General features: G+C 41.4%; 2 protein-coding genes across 4 annotated transcripts in view; one reads left to right on the forward strand and one right to left on the reverse strand.

The window, feature by feature from the left end:
• LOC136436366 (cytoplasmic dynein 2 heavy chain 1-like) overlaps positions 1-16340 on the forward strand; it is an 85806-nt gene extending 69466 nt beyond the window's left edge. For 2 of the 3 annotated variants that reach the window (XM_066430280.1, XM_066430281.1), the window contains 17 exons: positions 511-576; positions 1189-1239; positions 1824-1901; positions 4148-4279; positions 4864-4936; positions 6357-6520; positions 7608-7733; positions 8296-8406; positions 8638-8793; positions 9125-9200; positions 9466-9668; positions 10281-10502; positions 12443-12652; positions 13118-13317; positions 14075-14156; positions 14727-14846; positions 15489-16340. In XM_066430280.1, coding sequence (XP_066286377.1) covers positions 511-576; positions 1189-1239; positions 1824-1901; positions 4148-4279; positions 4864-4936; positions 6357-6520; positions 7608-7733; positions 8296-8406; positions 8638-8793; positions 9125-9200; positions 9466-9668; positions 10281-10502; positions 12443-12652; positions 13118-13317; positions 14075-14156; positions 14727-14846; positions 15489-15644 — 2226 coding nt within the window. In that variant the 3' untranslated portion in view covers positions 15645-16340. Of the gene's footprint in view, positions 1-510; positions 577-1188; positions 1240-1823; positions 1902-4147; positions 4280-4863; positions 4937-6356; positions 6521-7607; positions 7734-8295; positions 8407-8637; positions 8794-9124; positions 9201-9465; positions 9669-10280; positions 10503-11560; positions 11705-12442; positions 12653-13117; positions 13318-14074; positions 14157-14726; positions 14847-15488 lie in introns of those variants that run through there. The other variant, XM_066430282.1, reaches the window with a different exon arrangement.
• A 144-nt stretch (positions 16341-16484) lies between these two features.
• Positions 16485-20527, reverse strand: LOC136436373 (uncharacterized). The gene is made up of 5 exons (XM_066430302.1): positions 20341-20527; positions 18786-18861; positions 17989-18052; positions 17494-17621; positions 16485-17025 (listed from the first exon to the last, which is right to left on the reverse strand). Exons 1-5 carry the CDS (start codon positions 20444-20446, stop codon positions 16923-16925), a joined length of 477 nt encoding a protein of 158 aa, XP_066286399.1. The 5' UTR covers positions 20447-20527; the 3' UTR covers positions 16485-16922.
• Between the last annotated feature and the right edge of the window lie 3159 nt (positions 20528-23686).

Consider the following 23686-nt stretch of genomic DNA (forward strand, 5'->3'; position numbering starts at 1 on the left):
TGTCCTTTTTTCCTTGGTGTGAATCGGCTACGCGCAACGTACGTCAGACATTTTTATGGCCCGTACCACTTCGTTGTACGTTCACCATGGATGTAACGTAGCCATAGAAATGTCTGACGTATGTCGCGTGGGGCCGATTCCCCCCCAGGAAAAAGGCGATGTACATCAAAGACATCATTGTCATATGTCCAGAAAATTTTCACAGTGTGTATCAGGTCTTATCCTTTATACCCAGGGAGCCATGATGCTACAGAACCAATTACAACCATTATTATGTAAAAAAAACATGTGAAGTTTTAAACTTGTGCTCCAATACTACTGTGACAGTCCTAAAAGACCATTTGTCCTCCAAGGATTTTTTTTTGCTCATTTTGGAACTGGTCCTATAACAACTTTTATAAAAATAGAAACTGATTGTGGAAAGTTATATTTCACATGGGTCCAAATGATGTCTCATGGTTTGTTGAAGGTTTTTTTTGTAATAAAACCAATCTTTTCTCTTCGCTACAGGCAGACCGTCTGATGTTTGCTATCCACCTGGTACACGGCATGTACCCGGAACTCTTCCAAGATCAGGTCAGTGACCTATAGACTCTGCCCTATCCCAGTGTGATGTAGTGGTGTCAGGGCTTAAAGTTTTCATTAGTTTTTTCTGCGTAGTGCAGATACATAACATTGTGCAGATGCAATTACCTGAACCAGCAGTCAAATGATACCTGCTCTAGATCTGTCAAGGCTAATCAACTGCTTTTATCCGAAGAATAGATCAAAATGGAAACTTAAGTCAATTCTGAATCATAACTTAGCATTTCACAGGTGGTAAAAATCAGTACAGGAAAGAAAAATCTGTCTCTTTTATCTGAGTCATGCACTAATATACCAGTTATAGTTAGTACATATCGACTATTGTAGGTAAGGTACAGGTAGACATCAAAGACACCTGCACAATTATAATTTATCTGAATATACAGGTGGTTTCTTGAGCCCTGTGTGAAATTTAGTTCACAAGTGACTCTGAAAGAAAATTTACCCACAACTTGTTGAAATTAATTATGATTCCTCTAATTTACAGAAAAATTAAGAAAGTTGCTTACTGTATTTATTTGAGAATATGTTGATTTCTTTGTTAGCCTTATTTGACTTTAATTTTTTGTTCTTAAAATGGGTCCACTGTCTATGTTTGTGTAGGAGTGGGAGATGTTTCTGGGACTCATCATCTCAGACACCTTCAGGAGACAGGTGAGAACAGATTATGATTGAATAAAGAATCTTTAAACTACTCAGGACTAAAATTGACAAGCTACGAGGAGCAACAGATATGATGTTTCTGAAGGAACTGGACGGCACAGTGAAAACCTCTGCTAAGACATAACCGTCTCTAATCATGCAGGTTGTGTTAGTATTTAAAAGATGAGTGTGTACTAGAAAATGTAAGACTTTACCTGCAATTTGTTAAAAATCTTCAAAAAAGTACTAGATCCAGATCCAAATCTTTCCTAAAGTCCTTATCGGTCTCATACACCATTGAGGCCTCATGAAATCCTCTGTAAAATCCTTTACGTACAGTCAACATCTATAATCATAAATTTAAAAGTCTCTTGTGCTTGCTAAAGATGCTAGTTTCTTGGGTGGTGCCTTCAATGATATTAGATAGCACATAATTCACACAGAGTCAATGCATTAAACATGAGGGCTTACAGGAAACAAGCCCATAGCAATCTGAGAAGAAGTTCACACGTAATTACAGGATTATGTGAAACCACAACAAGCCGGTAATTACTGGGTAATTAACTTGGGCTGATAACGATCACTCCGGTCCACAGGACTCCCAGAAACAGCTGCGAGATTCCCTCCCCTCATGGATCGACCAAGAACGAGCAACAGATGTCCAACAACTCAAGGTACGTTATTGTTAATAACTTGTTGGAAACGGTTTATTCAAAGATTCACACAATAAACTTAAACAAGCGTTGCAGCCAGTGATACCTTCTTGACAATGTACTAGTCAGCCGGCTGAATGACACAGTCTTAAAATCAACAGTAAAGTAAACGAGCACACTCAACCGATATAAACATAAAAGAATAACAATCATTCCGCCTGTAATTTACAATCAGAAATAGGTGTTTGCGTTATACTATGTAACAGATTATACATTTACAAATTGGTGTTCAGTAGATCTACTGTAACAGTAACTGTTACTGTTACTGTACTAGTAACTCCTTAAGCTAATGGTCTCATTTTCTCAATTTTGTCTTAAATCTTGCATCTAGTCATAAGGTTATCAGAGGAAATGATATTTAGAATATAATATCATTTGTAGGCTATCTGTAGGTAATATGTCTTTAGTTAATCAGAATTATCCCAGTGTGTCTTTGTTGTATCAAGTCTATTTTGAATCCTGAAAGATTAACTCCTTGTGGGGTCTGAATGTTATTGAGATAAAGAGATTAAGTCAGAATCATTCTTCCATAATAATGATGATTATTGTAGTATAGTATAGTAATCGAAGTATAGTAATTAGCACCAATATCTTTCAGAATTATCCCAGTGTGTCTTTGTTGTATCAAGTCTATTTTGAATCCTGAAAGATTAACTCCTTGTGGGGTCTGAATGTTATTGAGATAAAGAGATTAAGTCAGAATCATTCTTCCATAATAATGATGATTATTGTAGTATAGTATAGTAATCGAAGTATAGTAATTAGCACCAATACTTAATGAATTAATGTAGAATGTAGAATAGGTTGCTGGCAAAATAGTTAAGGGCTTCTAGTAATATTGGGAAATACCAAGAAACAAAAGAAGAAATTCTCATTGAAATGAAAAGATTCAGAGTATGTTACCTGAGCTGTCCAAGTAAACTGATCTCCAAGCAGATCTATCGGTGGCAATGACAGTATCCAAAAGGCAAAAACAGTATTATGAGCTGCTTTTGCCCTTTGGATACTGTCATTGTCACCGATAGATCTGCTTGGAGATTATATTCATTTTGGATATAGGAGATTCTTTTTACACAACCAGGTAATCTCACCTGCTGACGTTTCAGTGTCTGTCAGACACCTTCTTCAGAGCTTCTGACTGGAGTACTGCTTCTCACCGCTATAAGTAGCCGATGTAGGTGGCGCTTTTGCGGCGAGAACGTAATCCCAAACGTGGCTGAGCTTGTATCCCCCCTCGTCTCGGTTCATCCAGTCCCACCATCCACTGCACCAAAAGCTGGGAGTTATCCGCACCTTAATGGACCGTTGTAACGCAGTAGTCACAGAGGACCAGGACAAAGAACTAGAGACACAGCACATAAAAAGGGCCCTCATGCATTGTGGCTACCCGGAATGGACTTTCCAGAAAGTGGAACAACAGAGGAGGCGCAAACAGACAGAAAAGACCAAGACCTCGAAACAGCAAGAGGAGAAGGCAAAAGGCATGGTGATCATCCCTTACATTAAAGGAGTCACAGAACCACTGGAAAGGATGTTCAGGAAACACAATGTAGCCACTGCGGTCAGGCCAAAAACAACTCTAAGGAGCCTGTTGGTGCATCCCAAGGACAAGGTGGATGACCTAGCCAAAACAGACTGTGTATACAAGGTCCCATGCGCAAGCTGTGAAGAAGTATACATTGGGGAAACAGGCAGGACCCTTGGAACTAGGCTCAAGGAACATCAAAAGGAAGCTACCGACAGTGATGCGGTCAAGTACACTAGATCCCAGAAAAGACAAGCACAACAAGAAGAGAAGAAATCTGCAATCTCGGACCATGTTGCTAGAAACAACTGTGTCATTGACTGGGAGGGAGCCAAAGTAATAGACAGGGAGGACAACAGACGCATTCGTTGGATCAAGGAGGCAGTATGGATTAGGAAGTCATCACCAGTGATGAACCGAGACGAGGGGGGATACAAGCTCAGCCACGTTTGGGATTACGTTCTCGCCGCAAAAGCGCCACCTACATCGGCTACTTATAGCGGTGAGAAGCAGTACTCCAGTCAGAAGCTCTGAAGAAGGTGTCTGACAGACACTGAAACGTCAGCAGGTGAGATTACCTGGTTGTGTAAAAAGAATCTCCTATATCCTATATTCTACCAACCTGATGAAATTATTTTCGGAAGATATATTCATTTTGCAAACCACGCGTCTCTGTCCCCAGTCCAACTTCCCCAGCCTGCACCAGACCTTGAACTTGGATGACAGTGACCTGTGGCTGAACTTCTCCCGCAGCTCACAATGCGAGCAGGAGTTTCCCCCGCCCATCGCAAACAAGATCTCCCTCTTCCAACAGGTACAGAAGGGTCATAAGCCACTTGCATACTTTCTACTCCCAAGTATCATTTTACTGCCAAATAGATATGAAATACAATTCGGTACTTCCTATAGTATTACTGCAGTTTCTAGTCTGATTTAGTAAAATTTTTGTTTTTAATTTTTGGATGACACACGATTTGCTGAACATTATTAATAGGGATAACAGGTCGCTATAAGGTTGATATGTATGTGTGTGTGTGTGCATGTGTGTGTACTTGTACTTGTGCATGTGTCTGTGTATGTGTGTGCATGTGTGTGTGTATGTGTTTGCATTTGTGTGCGTCTGTGCTTGTGTGTGTCTGTACTTTTGTGTGTGTGTTTGCAAACGTGCGTGCCCCTGTGTCTATGTGTGTGTGTGTGTGTGTGTCAGTGTACGCATGTGTGTCTGTGTGTGCTTGTGTTTGACCTAGTATGTGAAGGGGGTGAAGTCTGCCATCTCTGATCATGATTTCTGCGTTGAAACAGTGCTTCAGACTTGCCTCAAATCCTTTTTCAGAACATAGGAAATATGCCAAACAGGCACAAGAACAATTTTTATGAACATCGCTGTTGTTTTTGCAGGTCCTGTTGGTACAGACCATCCGACCTGACAGGCTACAGAGTGCAATGAGCTTGTTTGCTCACAAGGCTCTCAGTAAGTACCACTTGTTTGACTGTTCCTTCACATTATGCAATGTCGTGACATTGTAACCCTTAAGCTGCCAGGCCCGGATATATCTGGGATACAGAAGCAATTGTCAAGATTCCCGGGAAGAAAACAGCATTGCGTGTGTGAAGCGTGCGAAACCCGGAGGTTGGGGGAGTTAAGGCTGCCGGCTGTTTCGCGGGTTTCGTGAGGGAGGTCAGGGGTCAAATATTTACGATTTTTACTGGGCTCAAACTCTGGCAGCTTATGGGATACCACACAGTTCTTTACATTCAATCAAGGTACATCGATAGATATAATTGTAACTAAAGGATGCTTTGACACAAAATTTCAAGCTGTTATTTTCTCACTGTACAGATTAAAGACAATGATGTGACTACTCCTTCCTATATGCAGTGTGGACTTCATCATATTTCAGTTTTACTTTGTTTGAATGTATCTTTTCACTGAGATTGACTCTAGTATAAGGGGCTAATAAGCAGATTTTTTTTAAAGATGCCAAAAATTGATAACACCTTTTTTCTGTATGATGAGCTCAATGATTTTAGGAAATGTCTAGACTGAATTGTTTGGACTGAAAGTAATCATGATATTTCAGATGATGCCTTTAATTTGATGTCTCATTTTCTGATGGTGCCACTTGGACAACATAGCACAATGTATACTATAACACATAACCTATATACATGAACATGTGTTTTTGTCTCATAACAGTTTATATCAAATTACTTTCTGATTTGTTACTGTTTTGTTGTTCCCATTTTCCGTCATCTGCATTGAATATTTTGGACATCAGTATCAGAAGGTATTTCTACTTGCTGGGTGGTGTTAATGTTGCTTTGGAAAATTGCACTACTCACTACACTACAACAGTTGTGCACCTTGCAAAACTTGTCGTGGTAGATTGATAGATACTTGTGTTCAAGACTGTTAGATAGTATTCATAATCATAATATAATATAATAATTGTATTTACAGCTTTAAAGTAGATTTTATGAATTTCACTTTCAGAAGTACCCTGAATGTTCAGAAAACATCACCCTGTCTTAGCACTAGTACTGTCTCAAGATCTCTCCTATGTAAGCAATGATGCAACAAGTCTAAAACTCTAAGGGCATTTTTGGCAGCAAAAATCTCAATCACAGAGAGCTTTTAGGCATCACCCAATATTTGCAGGTGACTCAGAGCGCCATCCAATATGGTAGGGTAGATTTTTAGGCAAAAATGTGCTTGATATTCTGGCAAATTTGAAATTCGGCAACCCTTTGACAATCAGCAAATTTGGACAAAGGTCATTGTTAGTGTGATGCTGGCTTCATGACAAACGGTAATCAAAGATTGGCATTTACAGTAACGTGCAGGAAATGTTTTGAAGTACTAGAGTCTGATTGCATCTTCCCTACAATAGATATGAAGGAACTTTCTCCCAAGACGTTGAACCTGAAGAGACTGTACAGTACGGAGACCACGGCGACGGAGCCCATCCTCATCATCATCTCACCTGGAGCCGACCCATCTCAGGAGCTACAGGAGCTGGCCTCCGCTACTGTAGGGGCCGACCGCTACCACCAGGTATGTCCATAGAGAATACATGGTGGATCCCGTATATACCACCCGAGGTACAGTACCAGCCTGACTGTGAGTTAAATCGCTGAATGGCTGAAAGCCAGAGAGTGATCTGACTGATGGGAAGGCTGGGACTGAGTCATCATCATCATACCAGCACAAGAAAATACTTTTAATGTGAAATGAGGCAAAAGTTGTAAAAAGAAAACAAAATCATGTAACAAGTCAGTTTCAACGTCCGGACTCTTGCATATGATCTAGTGCTTCAAGTGATGCATGCAAAACACTAAGTCTTCAAATTGTACTTCTTTGAAAGCCAGCGTCTGATACAAGTAGAAGCCTGACAGTGTGCAATACCCTAAAATACCTAGTACTTATTTCGAACACCCATATCAAACATCATCAAGGCCCATGCAGGTATAACGTAAAAAATGTTTGATTTATTATTATAAATAGCAGATCCTAACGGTCCAACCTGTAGTGTAGTGAACACTACTGCACAAGGACCACCTTGCTATTTTACCCTGTGGTCTCTTGGATAGCTTGACCCAAGGAAAAGGAAAGTGATCTCGAACCAGTTTAACTCAAATGAACTCCATGAACAGATGAGCTAATCTTCCCCTGGTCGTGACAGAGAAGACAGTCACTATGTACAGTATTTACAGGTTCATTGAACCGGGGAAATTCCCCTAGCTCTTTTCGACAAGCACAATGAACAGTGGACCACGGCTTAACGTCCTGTTCTAAGGACTGCAACCCTTTCCGGTAGCGTGCATGTCGGATGAGCGACACAGCCGGGATTGAACCCGGGGCTTCTAGTTCCAGAGGCAAGATTGCTAACCACTGGACTACGCACGCTTCTCATCGCTAACCACTGGACTACGCAGCCACGCTACCCAAGAGTTAAGGAAAATTCCTGTGTTTGTGCAGTGGCCACCTGTGACAATGTTCTGTGTTTTTGCCTCTTGAGTAGGTGTAGACGTGGACCAAACCCCTGAAATCTTCGTCAACGAAGACAAGCCAGAGAGAGGTGTAGTAAAACTATTTTGCAATGTGTCTACATGCTGGTATTGTTCCTTGTGTGATCCCACAGGTTGCCATGGGCCAGGGCCAGGCTGATATAGCCCTACAGCTGCTACACGAGTGTGCCCGCAACGGCGAGTGGATGTGCCTGAAAAACCTGCATCTGGTCACAGCATGGCTGCCTGTCTTAGAAAAGGTGTGATTTGATTTTCAACTCCATTCTCATTTATGATTATGATGTGCAAGGAATCAGAACACAGTTCTCTGTCACATCTTGAAATATGTTTTCCTTTGATGATGTAACAGTGAACATGGCAGCCAGTTCAGAACCTGGCAATGCGGCTAGTGAAAAATGCTCTTTTTTGTTTCTCAAAAGAGCGTTTTTCATGGGCTGCAGTGCCGGTGTGTTCACTGTGATGTCATGAAAGGAATTTGATTACCTGGAGGTATGAATCAAGAACTGGAAATGTAGTAAGATTCGATGTTCAATAACATCAGAAGGGTTTATACGATTATGTATTATTTTTACAAACATATCATTGAATAATAAACATATTATTGAATCATACAAAGTACTTATTATGGTAGAACTTAATCAGGAAATGTTGTGTTCTGACAGGTGTAACAAGGACTTAAACTACAGAACTGCCTTACATTTATCATTTGGTGCAATATCATGTCATCTGCTAGAGTGCTGTTCTTGTCCTAAGTACCTAGTAATAAACTGTGGCTAATCGTTCTAAACCCGTCCCCTGCAGGAGTTGAACAGTCTCCAGCCCCACCAGGACTTCCGTCTGTGGATGACAGCAGAGGTGCACTCCCAGTTCCCCACCATCCTGCTACAGTCAAGTCTCAAGATCACATTTGAGGTAAAACTATGAACATTGACCCTCTTTCAATCTTACTTGCTTAAAGGCAACCAAAACAATGTTAGGGCCCAAAATATGTCCGATTCGCAGTCTTTGTGGCCACACAACTTTGTGCAAGTCTCTACAGCAAGGGGCTAGTCCCCTGGTAGTGATGTGTGTGTCTGAATAATGTTAATAATGCCATTTTATTACCATTAAATGTATGATCACAATGTGTTTTTCCCCCTGTAGGCACCACCTGGTATTAAAAAGAACCTCCAACGTACGTACGACGCCTGGCCGCCAGAGTTCATCGCCAAGGGCGGGAACGTGGTTCGCTCCCAGGCATTCTTCGCCCTGGCCTGGTTCCACGCCGTCTGCCAGGAACGCAGGAACTACATCCCGCAGGTATGTGTGGAGGGTCTCGGTTTAAAAGCATGAACTTATATATTGATACTGTAAATTCATTTATTTTTGCAGGGACTAGAATTTGCATTAAGAGAAAGGAGGTATTCACTGTGTTTAAGCTCACGGTTGAAACAATTGTGTAGTACAGTAGCAATACAGTAGAAATCCATATTTGTGGTGTCATGTGAAAGTCGAAAATAAAATCAAACATTTCAAGATTTACAGTAGACTCTTTAGCTGCTTTTGATTGAACTTAACAATATTATAACATAGACAACCAGATGACACCTGTCATTATTTGAGTTTTCCCTATTGTGTGTTGTACCTCCAGGGCTGGACCAAGTTTTATGAGTACTCTACAGCAGACCTCCGAGCAGCAGCAGATATCATTGATCGACTCTTCACTGGTAAGATATATCACAAAATCTGTACACACAACATGATAATACATCATTACCTTTCAATTGTTTCATGGCAGTGCATGCATTGCAATTGGTTAAGAGACCTTCGGGGTGTTTAGGATTTGTATAGTTGTATGTACAGGCTCTTTTAGGATACTAAGCCGTCATCATGTGATGTAGCAGTTTTTACAGAAGTTTTCTTCCCTTTGAGATGGCTGACTTGACATTTGACATTTAAATTAATAATTAATCTTTGTCCAATCACAATCAGACCAGCGTGAGGTGCCATGGGAGTTCGTCCACGGCCTGTTGGAGAACGCGATCTACGGAGGTCGCGTGGACAACAACTGCGACATGTCGGTGCTGCACTCCTACCTGGTTCAGTACTTCGACAAGTCGATGCTCGCCGGTGGGAAGGGTCGTGGGAAGAGACTGGCCCCTGGGGTCACCATGCCTTCATCATGTCACTATGGGGTTGGTATAAGACTTATCAGATGTTCTGTAATGTTTCTTTGTCTGTTTGTTTGTTTATATCTTTATGTCCGCCAGTAAACTTCCCGTTACCTCATTCCTACTAAGTGTTTTTTTTTTGTATTGCATACACAGTAAACCAGCTCACATAACATAACTGAGGTTTGTACTGAAAAGTACAAGCTGCATATCCGGACAGATTTATTTGATCCACTCACACCGGGAAGGACTTCTACTCTTTTTGATGTGGCAAGGTCTTTTATGTGCTAGAGGTGTGGCTATTCTCAAACACGGGACCTCCATTTAACATCCTCTCTAAGGGACATCCCTAACCAAAGCTATATTCATGTATATAATATAGGTACTAATTTTCACCTTAGTGAAGTGAGAAAATTTGTGTTAAGTGCCTTTTCCAAAGGACACAACGTCAACAGGACACCCCAGATTCCAACCCAGGACCGCTAGTTCTGGACCAAACACCCTGCCACTGCGCTACCATGTTGCACTGAAAGATTGCACCAAAGGACCAAATATGCATTATATTAAAGACACCAGTAGCTACAATTTTCTTGAAAATTCAATTTGCCCTAAAACAACTATCTTTATTCCCAATAGGACTTCCAGGACGTTATTGAAGCCCTCCCTGAGGACGACAAACCGGCGTACTTTGGACTCCCCGCCAACATCGAGCGGTCAGCTCAGCGTATCATCAGCGGACAGGTGATTGGTCAGCTGAAGGTTCTGATGCGGTCCGAGGCGGCCGCGGAGAAGTTCGACCGTGAGACATGGTCCACGGAACTGTCGCCAGTCCTCAACCTATGGAAGAAACTCAACCAGGTATGTGTAGCTGTCAACCATGTAGGAAACAAGATCCACACCAGGTCCACACCAACCTTAATTCTTGGTTCTTAAATTTAGAAAAATGACAGAGTGGTAGATTAAGATAAAAACAGACTCAGTTTCTGGGAGTTTAGGGAGTAAGATGCAGCAAGTTTTCTTCCCATTTTGACCTCTAGATCTTGTTACATTTTTGGTATTGAAAGTCCCATAACCAAGAAAACGAATGTTATTGGAGGTGCCTGTGGTCTTAGAAAAGCAGTCCTTACCTTAGACAGTATGTCCTTTGGTACTTATAATTTTGTATACAGTCAAACCTGCCCAAGGCGACCACCCGGGGAACCGAGCAAAAACGGTCGCGATGGACAGGTGGTCGCCATGGAGAGGATACCGCTCACATGTTTCCAGGTCGAGGTTTTCAAATACAGTACGTAGATGGATGGAAAATTATGTGAATTTAGACAGCATAACCCCCACCAGATTCAATTCTCATTGACAAAAAGATCCTACAAAAATTACATTTTCCGTTATCGTTGTAATATTTGTATACCGTTACATCGTAAATTTTCGTCATAATTTTGACTGCAAAACAATGTTTGCCTGGATGATCTCGCAGCGCCCTCCCGCATTCACACGTTACGTTAAATAGTGTACTAGTATTTTAGTATTTCTGGAAATGAGACAGCCGCCATGGGCAGGGATTGTGCTCTGTGTGGTCCCAATTCGTGGCGGTTGCGGTCGTGTTGGACGGGTGGTCGCATTGGGTGGGCAGCTTAATGCTAGTGCCTATGGGGAAATTTTCGGGACCGACAAAAAGCGGTCGCCATGGCCAGGTGGTCGCGTTGAAGAGGTGGTCGCCTAGGCAGGTTTGACTGTATCTCTATTCAGCAGTTGATAGGTTACACTGTATATCAATGAATTTCTTGCATTCCATTTTTTGTCATTACGGTAACCCCCAAACAAGATGACTTCTAATGACAATGGTGTATTGACCTTTATGAGGAAGACATAGATAGTCATGCAGATTAGAAAATAAGTTGTGAATTCTCTGACATTAGATCAAACGTCATGACTTGGAGCATGGAGTTTTACCTGATAGACATTTCTTAGCAGAGGCAATCCAACTCAGGAGGCAGGCAAGTCAAGTAGCCTGTTATTATGGTTGCAACGGTTCAGTTCATCATTAGGCAATGTTCGTCAAGATCTAGAGTATGACATGTTGACATTGTCGTTCATTTTAGTCCTTAGACCCGTCTAAGTTAATGGGATCTTGTTCTTTCAGTGCCGCTGGCCATGTAGCTATGTTGTCAGCAGTATGTTTTGACGTTGTTGTCCCATTGGTTGTTTGCGTTGTTGGTTGGTTCATTTGTTCATTTGCATGTTTATTAGTTTGTTGGTTCAGTTTCTAACAGGCTGTTTAAAGTTTTGAATGGATTTTTATCAGTTTTCTATGTGGGAAGATGTCATTAATTTGTTTTTTAAAGATCTGGATCCATACTTCAGATCCTGGCCAAGGTGCTGAAATGCCTTCTGTTGATCAGTTGCAAAACTGCATCTCAATTGTTGCTTTTGGTAGATACGTTTTTTTGTTTCTATTTGCCATCTAACAGATGCCATCATTCTTTAGGTACTACTAATCTTTATCATATGGTGTATGCGCTGTTTTTAGTGCAAATAGTCAATCCAACACAATAAAAAAACTCTTTGTACACAACCAAGTGTTTTATTCCAATGACATTTTGGTAAAACATTGTGGGGACAAATATCACTGTCTCAAATGTTAGTAATCAAACCTTTGCGATGATGAAATTTTAGCGGTTGACTAGCGACCGTTAAAGTAGCTAAAATTAAGTTACCCTTAAGAAATCAAGGTTATATATGTAAGAAATCAAGAATTACAAACTGTTACTGTATTAAATCCTCCTCTCCTCCTCCCCCAGGCCTCACAGCTTCTCCAGCAGCGTATCGCTGCGCCGAGCGACCAGGCCGACAAGCCCATCATCTCGTTCATCCAGCTGGAGCGCTTTTCCTCTGTCAAACTTGTGCAGAACGTGCACCAGTCGCTGGCCGCGCTCAGCCGCGTGATCCGCGGAACCAGCCTTCTGACCTCGGACGTACAGACACTGGCAAAGTCACTGCTTAGACAGGAGGTGTGCATATATAGTGTTCTTCTTTTTTTGTGCATCTTATTTCTACCTATTGCAATGTAAGGCTATTTAGATATGTTGCATTCAAGCATATCAAGTAAAAAAACAAACCTACTTCAAAGTTGATAATATTTGCTCTTTTAGAAATAGTATGTGTAACTGTAAGACCAAGTCTATGTTTGACTTTCCATATACGAAATGGGGCAAATTTACTGTCTTTCCTAGTTGGACAAGACATGGGTTTTTTAAAAGGTAAACAGATAAATACCTTTTAAAAAAACCAATGTCTTTTCCAACTAGGAGAGATAGTAAATATCACTTTGTGTAATACTAAAGAAAATATATCTTGTGATCTAAAATGTTTTAGAATCAGAAGAGAGTCCGACAAGGCATGGTCTTATAGAATCCAGTAGTCAAAGGCTCTTTTGGAGTTTAACACTGACACAAATGTCCTTTGTTTGACTGTAGACCCCAGGAGGTTGGCAGAGTTTGTGGGAGGGCCCAGAAGACCCCATGCAGTACCTCCGGGCGCTGGTGGCTCGAGCGATGGCCATTCAGGGGTGGGCGGAGCGAGCGGAGGCCGGCACGCTGCTGAGGGACGTCCTGGACCTGTCTGAACTTTTCCACCCTGATACCTTCCTCAACGCTCTCAGACAACAGACAGCAAGGTACTGTATATCTATTTACTTTTGCGGTTGTTTTACTTCGCAGGCGGAGTAAACAGGAGGCTTTTGCAATGTTTTGAATTCACAGTTGAAACAATTTTGAATAGTACAGTAGTCATACAGGTGAGACATATTTGCGGCGCCATGAATTTGAGGTCACCTGTAAAAACTGCGAAAAGAAAACTACTGCAAAAGTTTCACAATTAACAGAACCTTCTCATAAGTTTATCGTATAGATCTCCATCATAAAGTGTTGGTAGTTACACATAATTCATGTAGATATCCTATTAAACAGACAGTGATAGTTCATTTTTTCCAATGGAAAAGAAAGTTAAGAAAACTTTTAATCAGCCGTTTCACCCAAGTTAAGTTGCAATTCACTGCTAGTAAGATTTTTTTCAATTGATCATGTTTAATTCCTTTTGCCCATTTTTTTCAAGACTCATGATGATATAGGATGAGCCAAATTACCATTACTTATCATTTAAGATCTGAAGTTTACACACTTTCTCAGTTAAGATAATACATTGTAGTAACTTGATCAAAGCTGTTCTGTATCTGTATCTATATAGCCGGTATAACCGCCATTAGGCGTAACACACCAGCTTCGCAGGCACGCGGCGCGGCAGCAGCTGGTCATATTACACCGAACGGTCTGTTACACCTAGTCTTTGCATATCTGACTGCAACCGTTCTTTAAAGCTACTTAGTGAGGAAGCTCCTCTGTTGAGCTGAAACATGATTTTTTACTGTTCTGCAGGGACCTGCGCTGTCCCATGGACAGCCTGAAGTTTGTCAGCAGCTGGAAGGGCAGCATCTCGGGGGCCAAGCTGGCTGTGAAGGTAGGCAGCACTTTAAGATCTGTCTCAGTGCTGTGAAGAAAGGCTCATAACAGCAAAGTGATGCCAAAAAAAAAAATCCTTTAAGTTGGCATTCTTAACAAATGTGCTTCTGCAACAGCATGGCTGAAACTTCTTTGAAATCAGACTTATAGAAACAACTATACTGTTAGATATTTAGAATGAGATGGGGGGTTTTGCCCATAAATGCTTCAAAGCGTTGTTGCTGGAACTGCTTGAAAAGCCTACGTTACTGCGGTAGGAAGGAAATGGAGTGTTCGCCGTGGTTTTAAGTTCAGGTTTGAGACAATAGTAGACAAGGGGGTAGGAGGGCAAAAAATGTTCCCGGCGGTTTTAAGTGCACGGGGAAGAGCTTACCTTGAAAACCACGAACATAAAACCAACGCGAACATTTCTGCAGTACTTGTTTTGAAATTCAATGCACTAGATTTTGAACAACAAACTTTGCAGCACTAAATTTTAGACATTAATCTTTTTACCAAATTCTGTAGCTTACTACAGGTAGTATGGTTGCTTTTGTCTCCAATGTTTGTCGTTGTCTCACCACACCAGATTGGTGGGTTGATGCTGGAGGGGTGCTCCTTTAACGGGAGTCGTCTGTCGGAGAACCAGCGAGACTCACCCAGCGTCTGCATCGTACCTAACTTCACTGTGGCCTGGATTGACAGTAAGGTTAGTACATTCAACACAGAACAGCCAGTACACTGGGTTAAGTGACATAAGTTTGTTTGGTTGTGGTGTTCATTCATACTGAATATGACAGCCAGTGGTGTCCCTGTCCCTGGTGCTGAAAGATCTTCTAGTAGTTATTGCAATTCAAACTGATGTTAAGAGTCATTCGTAGCCCTTTCAACATAGTATTTTATGGCAAAAATATGTTTTTAGTCTGTTCTACACTCCAATTGCACAATCTGAATCATGCTGTTGTTGTCTGCTGTAAAAGTGTTTACCGTATTTTCTCGATTAAAGTACGCACCCCTGATTCTAGTTCCGGACAAATTTGCAGAGCTGCAACGAAAAAGTTAAAAACCTCAAATAAAGTACGCACCACTGGCTTTGGCAATGACTTGTTATGCCTTTTGAATTTTAACATGTTTAAAAGTGCGTACTTTATTTAAAAAAATATGGTAGTTGTTGTTGACATTTATTTTGTAGTAGCTCAAATGTGGAAACAGTTCATTTAATCTGTTGGCTTTTGGCTGAATCAAACATCATCAACTTGACGCTTGTCATCAATTTCCAGTAAGAATGATCTCCTTGTATGTTTTCTGCAAATGATGCTGTGATATGTAACATCGATTCTGATTGGTGCAGGGAGCTGACCCCTACCCGGAGGAAGAGGTCATCCAACTGCCGCTGTACTTCAGCGCAGACCGCGACCGCGTCGTGAATCAGGTCAAGGTGCCGTGCGGCGGAAACCAGGACCAATGGGTGCAGTGTGGGGCTGCTCTCTTCCTCAAGAGTCAGTGATGACATCACCCAACTCAAATGCACATAGACTGGTGACGTCACACAAACCTGTGATGTCAGCAAATTTTGTGTACTAGCTCAATTTCCAAGCTTCTCTGTAGAGACATCTCAATGTGGTGTATAGATGTACAACAACTTGTATTATGACCTTATTAAAACTAAATCTGAATATAAAAGAGTTTTAACTTTGGAATATTTTTGTGTGTATGTAGAGACAACACGGGCACCGCAATTTACTTGTGAAGAAGACTGACTTGATGTATATACTTGTGACTATACAGTAGTTCTAATAGTGGGCACAAAAATGACCTAGTGTCAGGTAATGTGTGGTAATATGTCCATAACTTTATGCATTCCTCTTAAAGCTATACTTTCCAAATACAGCTATATTAACTGAGTGCACATGTGTGAGAAACTGTTTAGTACATACTCAATGGTGTTTATGTATACTATGTGAATTTCAATTCTTTATGCATGCTTGACCACAGAGTACCTACATGTAGTTACGTGAAGAAGATACATTGTGCATGCATGACATGTAGAAATATGGTTCTTACTTAATGTGTGTATCTTCATACAAACTTATGTGTTAATTGGTCTTGTTGGGCTTGTTGTTGTTCAATATTCACTGTAAGACTGGAGTTAACATTCCCATATATACTTGCAAATAAATCAAAGCTTTGCAATGATTCCTTACTACCTTTGCCAAGATTAAGGTTATGTTTTGGTTTGTTTTTTGTTTTTGGGAGCATGTGTGTGTGTCTGTCTGCCTGAACATCATTTCTGACCTAAGTTTAAGAATGCTTTTGCCATCAAACACTGTGAATGGGATCCTTTCGCTGTGTGAGTCAAGTAAGGTTGTGTTGTAATTTCATTACTGAGAAGTTGAGAAGAAAATAGTTACGGATATGCTTTGTCATGTTCAGCAGTTTATTATCATTATGCTCTCTGGCAACGTTTGTGAAAAAGCATAAAGGCCAATAGTCGTTTCAAAAACAGGTATTTCACCGTTATGACATGACTTGAATTAGCAAAATGTTTGAATCGTCCCCACAATTGAAGGATAGAACTATCGTGATAGAACATGGTGACATCTCTAAAATAGCAGAAAGCATATTTCACTTATTTCTTCATGTTGGTATGTGGTTAGGAGACATTCTCGGGAACAAATCAGGAAATATCTGTGACATTAGCTGCATCTCTTAATCATATGACAGCAATGCGACAGATAGTGTGCAATGTTTCGTCCTTCTGTTGTTATGGGATTCTCGTGTTGGACTACGGCCGGGGCATGATGTGGACGTCAGCACACTCGTAGAACATGGCGGGGGCCTGCGGGTTCTTGGTGACGTACACCGCCTGGAGAGTCGCCATGCCGTGCCTGTGGAGACAAAGATGTCAGTGCACAGTTTCCAAATCGGCACTTTCAATGGCTCTTCAACTGAATAGTTCAACAAGCATGCATTATTCACAATAAGCACTTTTGCTGACTAGTTATTCGAAGGCAATTGGTGTAATTAAGGACATTGAAAATCTCCTCGCCCCTTAAGTCCCTGGAAGCCATCATTACGAACATTAACAGGCACCTTTAGATTAGAGCACACCGTTAAGTGCAACCGACATTTCCAAGTAATGCCTAGGGAAAAATTGACTTGGTAGTAGTAGTAGTTGTCCACTGTTTTCTGCTGCTGCAAAAATTGACTTAAACGCTACTAAATCATAATTCAATTCTCATGCAGACCACCAAGTAGAATTTGCAAGAAACATCGACTGCAAATTGCGTTTTAGAAACCAAACAAATGTTTGAAAAACGTGATAGGTTGAGGAAAGGGATGTGCCCGTTACCTACCCCATGGGATGCGGGACAGTGATGTTGGTGGAGTAGAGACTCAGGGACGGTTCACCCATGTCTTTGATCATCGCCAGCTGCTTGAACTCCCCCTGTTCTCCCTCCCGCATGTTGATGGTGAACATCCCCTGTTGTGAAAAGTGTAAGAGGTCGAGGAACGCAGTGCCATAGATAGCTGGATGCATGGCCTATGTCACCGAGCAGATTAAGTGAGTGCATTGTATCGGTATTTTTCTAAAGACCGTAAAGTACATTTATTGCAACTTATGTCATATAGGGCATTTTGTAAATTATATGATGAAGGCAGTGTAGAGTGGACAAAAAGCAACTCCATTTTGCTTTCAGACTTTTTACCATATTGAATACAAACTTTTCAGTTGTGTATATTGTGGACTTCTATGACCCCCCCCCCCCCCGTACATTCAGAAGATGTCGTTACATCGCTACGCATATGTACCTAACATTGTCTATGATTGTTACTAAGTCAGTCTGTACCGGTGAAGAGGCCATATAATGATCCAGGTTCTTCTGTATGGTAACGGTGAAGTTCTCGCCTTCCCTGAATAAAAGAGAATAAGATCAACACGTTGAATTATCCATATACTTATACGTACTACTAGGTTAATTCCCTTGTACCCAGTTGTTTGTTTGAATGCATAGTTGTAGTAGAGTCTATAGACCGGCGATTCGCTGTACTTTTGTCGTGTCAATAAAGGTTGTAACATGTCAGAGTCTATAGACCGGATTTGTTGATACATTTTAGTCTGTTACGATGTCCATCATATATCATGTCATCACAATCTTTCCTTATAGAGAAGAAACGTCCACACTGGTACTGTAAGTTTATCTATTTAATTGTTCACAATTTGACTTGCTGTGTATGAGTCATATGTGTATATATGTTTGTGTATGTGTTTGTATGTGTATGTATGCATTTATATATATATACATATATATATGTGTGTGTGTGTGTGTGTGCGTGCGCGCGTGTGTGTGTGTGTGTGCAGTTTTATGTGTTTCTGTATGTACAATGTACCAACATCTGTTTGTATGTAAACAGTTTTAGCAAAAAAAGGTAATTGTGAATTTCTCATTGGTCAGTGTAACTGCGCTCGAGGCAAAGGATAAAATGTCAGGTCAAATCTCGATTCGAATCCTGATGACATCATCTTCAACATTCCTTATGGTACGCCCCGATTTTGACCCAAGACATGCAGTCCTGGTTCCAAGATATATACTCAATACATTACTTGTTGATACAGATTCTTGAGAAGGTACTGATCAGGTCTTACATCAGAGCGATCCCCGTATGCGGCATGGGCATCCTCCCGCCACACGGCCCGGTCACCAGGGCGCAGTCATCTGCTCCTATAGACAGGAAACACCAATGGTGGCGGAAAGAGAACTATAGTAATGTGATACCACAAAGTCGACGAAAGAAGATAATGAACAACGGTGGTGATATTTGGCAAGTGTTATTTCTTATAAGGAAGAAGACCCATTTGTCTTCATGTCGTCATGTGTGGGATAGGACTACGTCATACCATCGGCAGTGATCCTCACATACCCTTTTTGACTGAACCCTCTACATGCTGGGAAAAGCGGGAACCTCCGGGAAACGCAGGAGTAAACAAAATCATTACCATGACGACTAAGCATGCTATGCATACGCGTTGTCATGGCAATGTGTTATTTTCCCCTTGTGATATCCATAGTTCCCTCATCACCAATTTTGGGCCTCCTGACTGCTTTCCTAAGTACTGCAGGAGACCTTCTGGTTGTAATATCTCGTGTTCTGTGCTGTGATCACATTTTTTTTTGATGGCGGATAATCTGCATAAAAGTTCTGCTGCAGTACCAAAGAAAACCGCTATGACTTCCCTGATCGAACTTGTCATTCGTTCTGCTGACTCATAACCACTTATCAAATATCATAGATATCATAAAGCATTCATCCCCAATTTCTTGGGCTACCGAGATAAAACAAAATCAATTCTCCAAGGGATACATCCGTGTAATATTCTAAATATTTCAGCTCTAGCGATCGTAGTAATGTAAATCAAACCCTCCGCTCTTGGGGCGTCGCCAAAAAGCTAGCAAGTTTTTGCATCTAGCTGCACACGGCCTCCAAGCAGAGGTTAGCCTCCGTCCGATTTTTCAAGTCTTTTTTTTTGCGTTTTGTCGGGCTTTCTATTTTATCAGAATTTCTTGCCAGCTGGCAATTATTGGTTTTTCATTACGTGACTTATTTTGAGTGCCTCTTTGGCTAGCTACTTCGTGTTTGCGGTAACTAGTGATAAACAACCTGGGTGACCTCGGACTGTACCCAGCCTCGTCAGCTGATCCAGTTTCCAGACCACTCATGACGATCTCGTGCCCAGGTTATCAAACTACCTCCGTGATCAACAACCTCGCTGTGCACACCTGTTATGACTGTGACCTTCGGGAGCGGAACTACTGGAGTTTCATGGATCAAAACCTGTTTGTTCGGGCCACAAATTTATTCACGAATAGTAAATAGTTGACGTCGAAGGTTGCTCATCAAGTAACGTTATCTATAGACACATACATGTACATGTATAATGACAAAAGAGCAAGAGGATCTAAGAACATGTGGGCAAGGGGGCGTGGCCTACAATTGTACTGGGACGAAGTTATGTGACTCAAGCCATAAACCCAGGCCTTATATATCATGAATCCTGTGAAAGGCATCAGATGTACCCGTCTGTGGAAGGGGAGTAAAATCCCGTGTTCCAGGAGGTGGTTCAAGCAAGATAAATGGGGAGGGCTATCAACTCTTACGTATTTGTTGCTTCTTGTATCATCCCTTCAACGAACGTCCCTCACCTGCTTTGTTTATCCCCATCATCGACCCCCGCTGGGGAGGACTGATCATGCACATGTGTGCCCAGGTACCGGCCAGGAACAGCAGAAACACCGCCACGGTCTTCATGGTTGTACGGCGAGGTGGGAGCTGCAGGGCGAAGGTGTTCACACGTCGGGGTCTGGGGAAGAAGTGCTCCGATCGGACCGCGCTCAGACTTTACTTTTCTTTGTCCCGTGACTCTCACACAGGTACACGGCGCCATGGTCAGTAGGGCCACAGCAGGTAAACTGTATGGGAGACATCTACGCGCGCATTGATTTTCACCCGATTAAAAGTGAAAAGTTGAAAATGGGAAAATATATGTGATAGTCTTGAGTGTAGTGATGCTAGGCGACTCCGCTTCTGTCATTGTGTGCAGTTTTTGAATACAGGAACAAAAGACCTGTTCGTTGTCGCTTTAATTTTTGTTACATCGTTTATGGTCTGTATTCTGAAAAAAAAGCATGTGGAGCTGTGTACAGGACGCCATCCATAACATTTACTTGCTGTAGCCTACTGGTGATCACAAGGCAACGTCTGACCTCAGGTGACCTTTTACGTGACTGAGTGTTTTCGAGTGTGTTCATGAACGTTTACTTTCATATCACAGATCATCAAGGTAATTATCTAATCTGGTCTAATCTGCCTATTCCTTATTTCATAAGTAATTTTTATTATGAAATATTACTTGTAGACAGTTTTGAAATTGTAACGTTTTTCAAACATTTTATTCAATCTTTTTGCTTCATGTATTGCTGTGTTGCAATTTCAATAAAATAAAATAAAATAAGATGAAAGGGGGTCTTAGTCTTTCAGATGTTTAGATTGTGAGAAAAGTAAAAAACACAACGGTGACTACGGCGATAAAAGAAACAGCGAAAGGTGTGGAGCCAAATTTCTGATCCACCAGATTGATGCTCCGTTGGGTCATTGGGAGCTTGGGTTAGGGTTGGGGCTAGAGTTGGGGTGGGGTTAGATTTCGAGAGAGTCCACAACAGCGCGACCCCTCGTCCAAAAATCCGATCAATCTTCTTGCAAATTACAACACTCCACGAGCGTGACGCACTTCCCTCAGGTATACTGGAAACCCCCAAGCAGTTTTGGTGCAAATATTTGGTAAGGGCATAAATTTGGCATGACACCGGGCGACCTTCACCCATCGCTACCCTCCTAGTCAACCCCGATGATGACGTCGGTACACTGGTAGAACATGGGCGGGGCCTGGGGATTTCTGGTCACTTACACCGCCTGCAGAGTCTCCATGTCCGAGCTGTTGAAACAGATCAGAAGCAACAGTCACCTTAGTATTTTGTTTGTAAGAGGTTATACCTAAAAGACAATCGGAAATGCAAAATACACCATAGTCACTATTTAACATACGTAAGATCACACAAATTTCAATAAAACGATGAGGTATGTAACGTGATATACAGTAGGTCGCGTAGCTATACATTCTCCCATTTTACATGATTAGGCCATGCTGATTTGAAGATTGGGATGACATTATCTCAAACCCCAAAACTGATGTGAGCGTATGAATAAAAAAAGTTTGGCCTAAAAAAGTTGCCTCCAGTATGAAATCTACGTGATCAGGAAGGTTGAACAAATGACTGAATACACATATGGTATACCGAATAAAAGATTATTCATTTTTGTTCTTTCACATCTTCTTTGACTTTCTGAATTTCATTTGGAATTGATATCCGTTTTTTTGTGCGTATTTTACGGCATATACAAAGCTCATTTCGCAGTTACTTTGTACGATATACGACTTACGTTCTAAATCTTGTTTTTTTGTGTGGAAATGGACGACAATCAATCACATAGAGCGCGGATTCCATCATGCATATGTACTCGAACACACGCACATACACATACACACGTACATCCGACCCTCACAGACACACACATACATACCCCCACGCAAACACACACACATACACACACACACGCACACACTCACGCACACACATACACAGACACACACACACACACACACACACACACACACACACACACACACTGTGACACACGTACATCCGACCCTCACAAACACACACATACATGTACATCCATACACACACATGCATACATACGTTGATTCATACATACACACATGCATCCATACATACAAACACACCCACCCCCACACGCGTATGCTTACCCTACAGGTTTTGGAATCGTGATGTTGACAGAGTACAGGGTGAGGGACGGTTCACCGATGTCGGGTATCTTTTGCAGCAAAGTGAAGTCCCCTGTCATGCCTGCCCGGAAACTGATAGTGAACTCTCCCTATAAAATAAACCAAGATTGAAATAAGAAAAAGACACCTTAAAAGGTAACATCAGAAGGAAAGCTCGGTCAGAAAAACCACGTACAAGCCATTGAAGTATCGAGCCGAGTTTTGACAGGAAAATCTCAGTACTTTTGGAGCAAATCAGTCACGGTGCTCGTCCCACAAAAGCATCATCATTACAAACGGGGTATCACTTTCAGGGCAGTAGACTAGCTTTCCAACGATTTGAAACACACCGCCCATTATTGAAATATCAGGCATATGACCGTGGGAAATTTAAGCATTTTTTCTCGGGACTAGCTCACATACGTACCCCTGGTGCACAAGTCATGAATGCACGATCATTGTAAATGGGGATAATCAATACGTTTTCTAATGATATGTAATAGAATGATATTGATAAATTAAAAACAGAGAACTGATAATTGATCGAACGGAAACAAATTTCACACTTTTTTGTGTTAAGTTTAGATAAAGGGTTAGGTATAGTAAGTCGTGAAAACAATACTGTACCGGGGAGGCTGAGTCATAATGATCCAGGTTCTTTTGTATCGTCACGGTGTATTGGGAGCCTCCCCTGTATAGCACCGACAAACATAAATTAGTAAAGTAAAAAAAAATCTGGTAACATTCCCAGAGAATGATTGGGATTTGGCAATGACACGCTAAGTTCATTAGAATTTGATAAGCACTTCGGGGTTTTTAATAGTTATGCTTACAAAAGAGCCAAAGTCCACAGGGCCCAGTAACCAAGCCGCAGTCAGGGCATGCTGCAACAAAACAGTCAGCTGAACATGTCCTGTATTTTGTAACATTTTTGTATTACTAATATACTACATATACAAGTCAAGTCAAGTCAAAGTTTATTGCACAACGATTGTAACAGGTACAATGTAAGGGAAAGATAAAATGCTACTGGCTACTTATATCAGACTACTAAAAGCTACAGGAAGGTTCAATGCTATACAATGATTAGGTTCTAGGCTGTACAATGTTCCATTTCAAACTACAAGAAAGCACTATCTATATAA

This window comes from Branchiostoma lanceolatum, chromosome 6 (genome assembly GCF_035083965.1).
Source record: "Branchiostoma lanceolatum isolate klBraLanc5 chromosome 6, klBraLanc5.hap2, whole genome shotgun sequence".
NCBI classification, from domain to species: domain Eukaryota; kingdom Metazoa; phylum Chordata; class Leptocardii; order Amphioxiformes; family Branchiostomatidae; genus Branchiostoma; species Branchiostoma lanceolatum.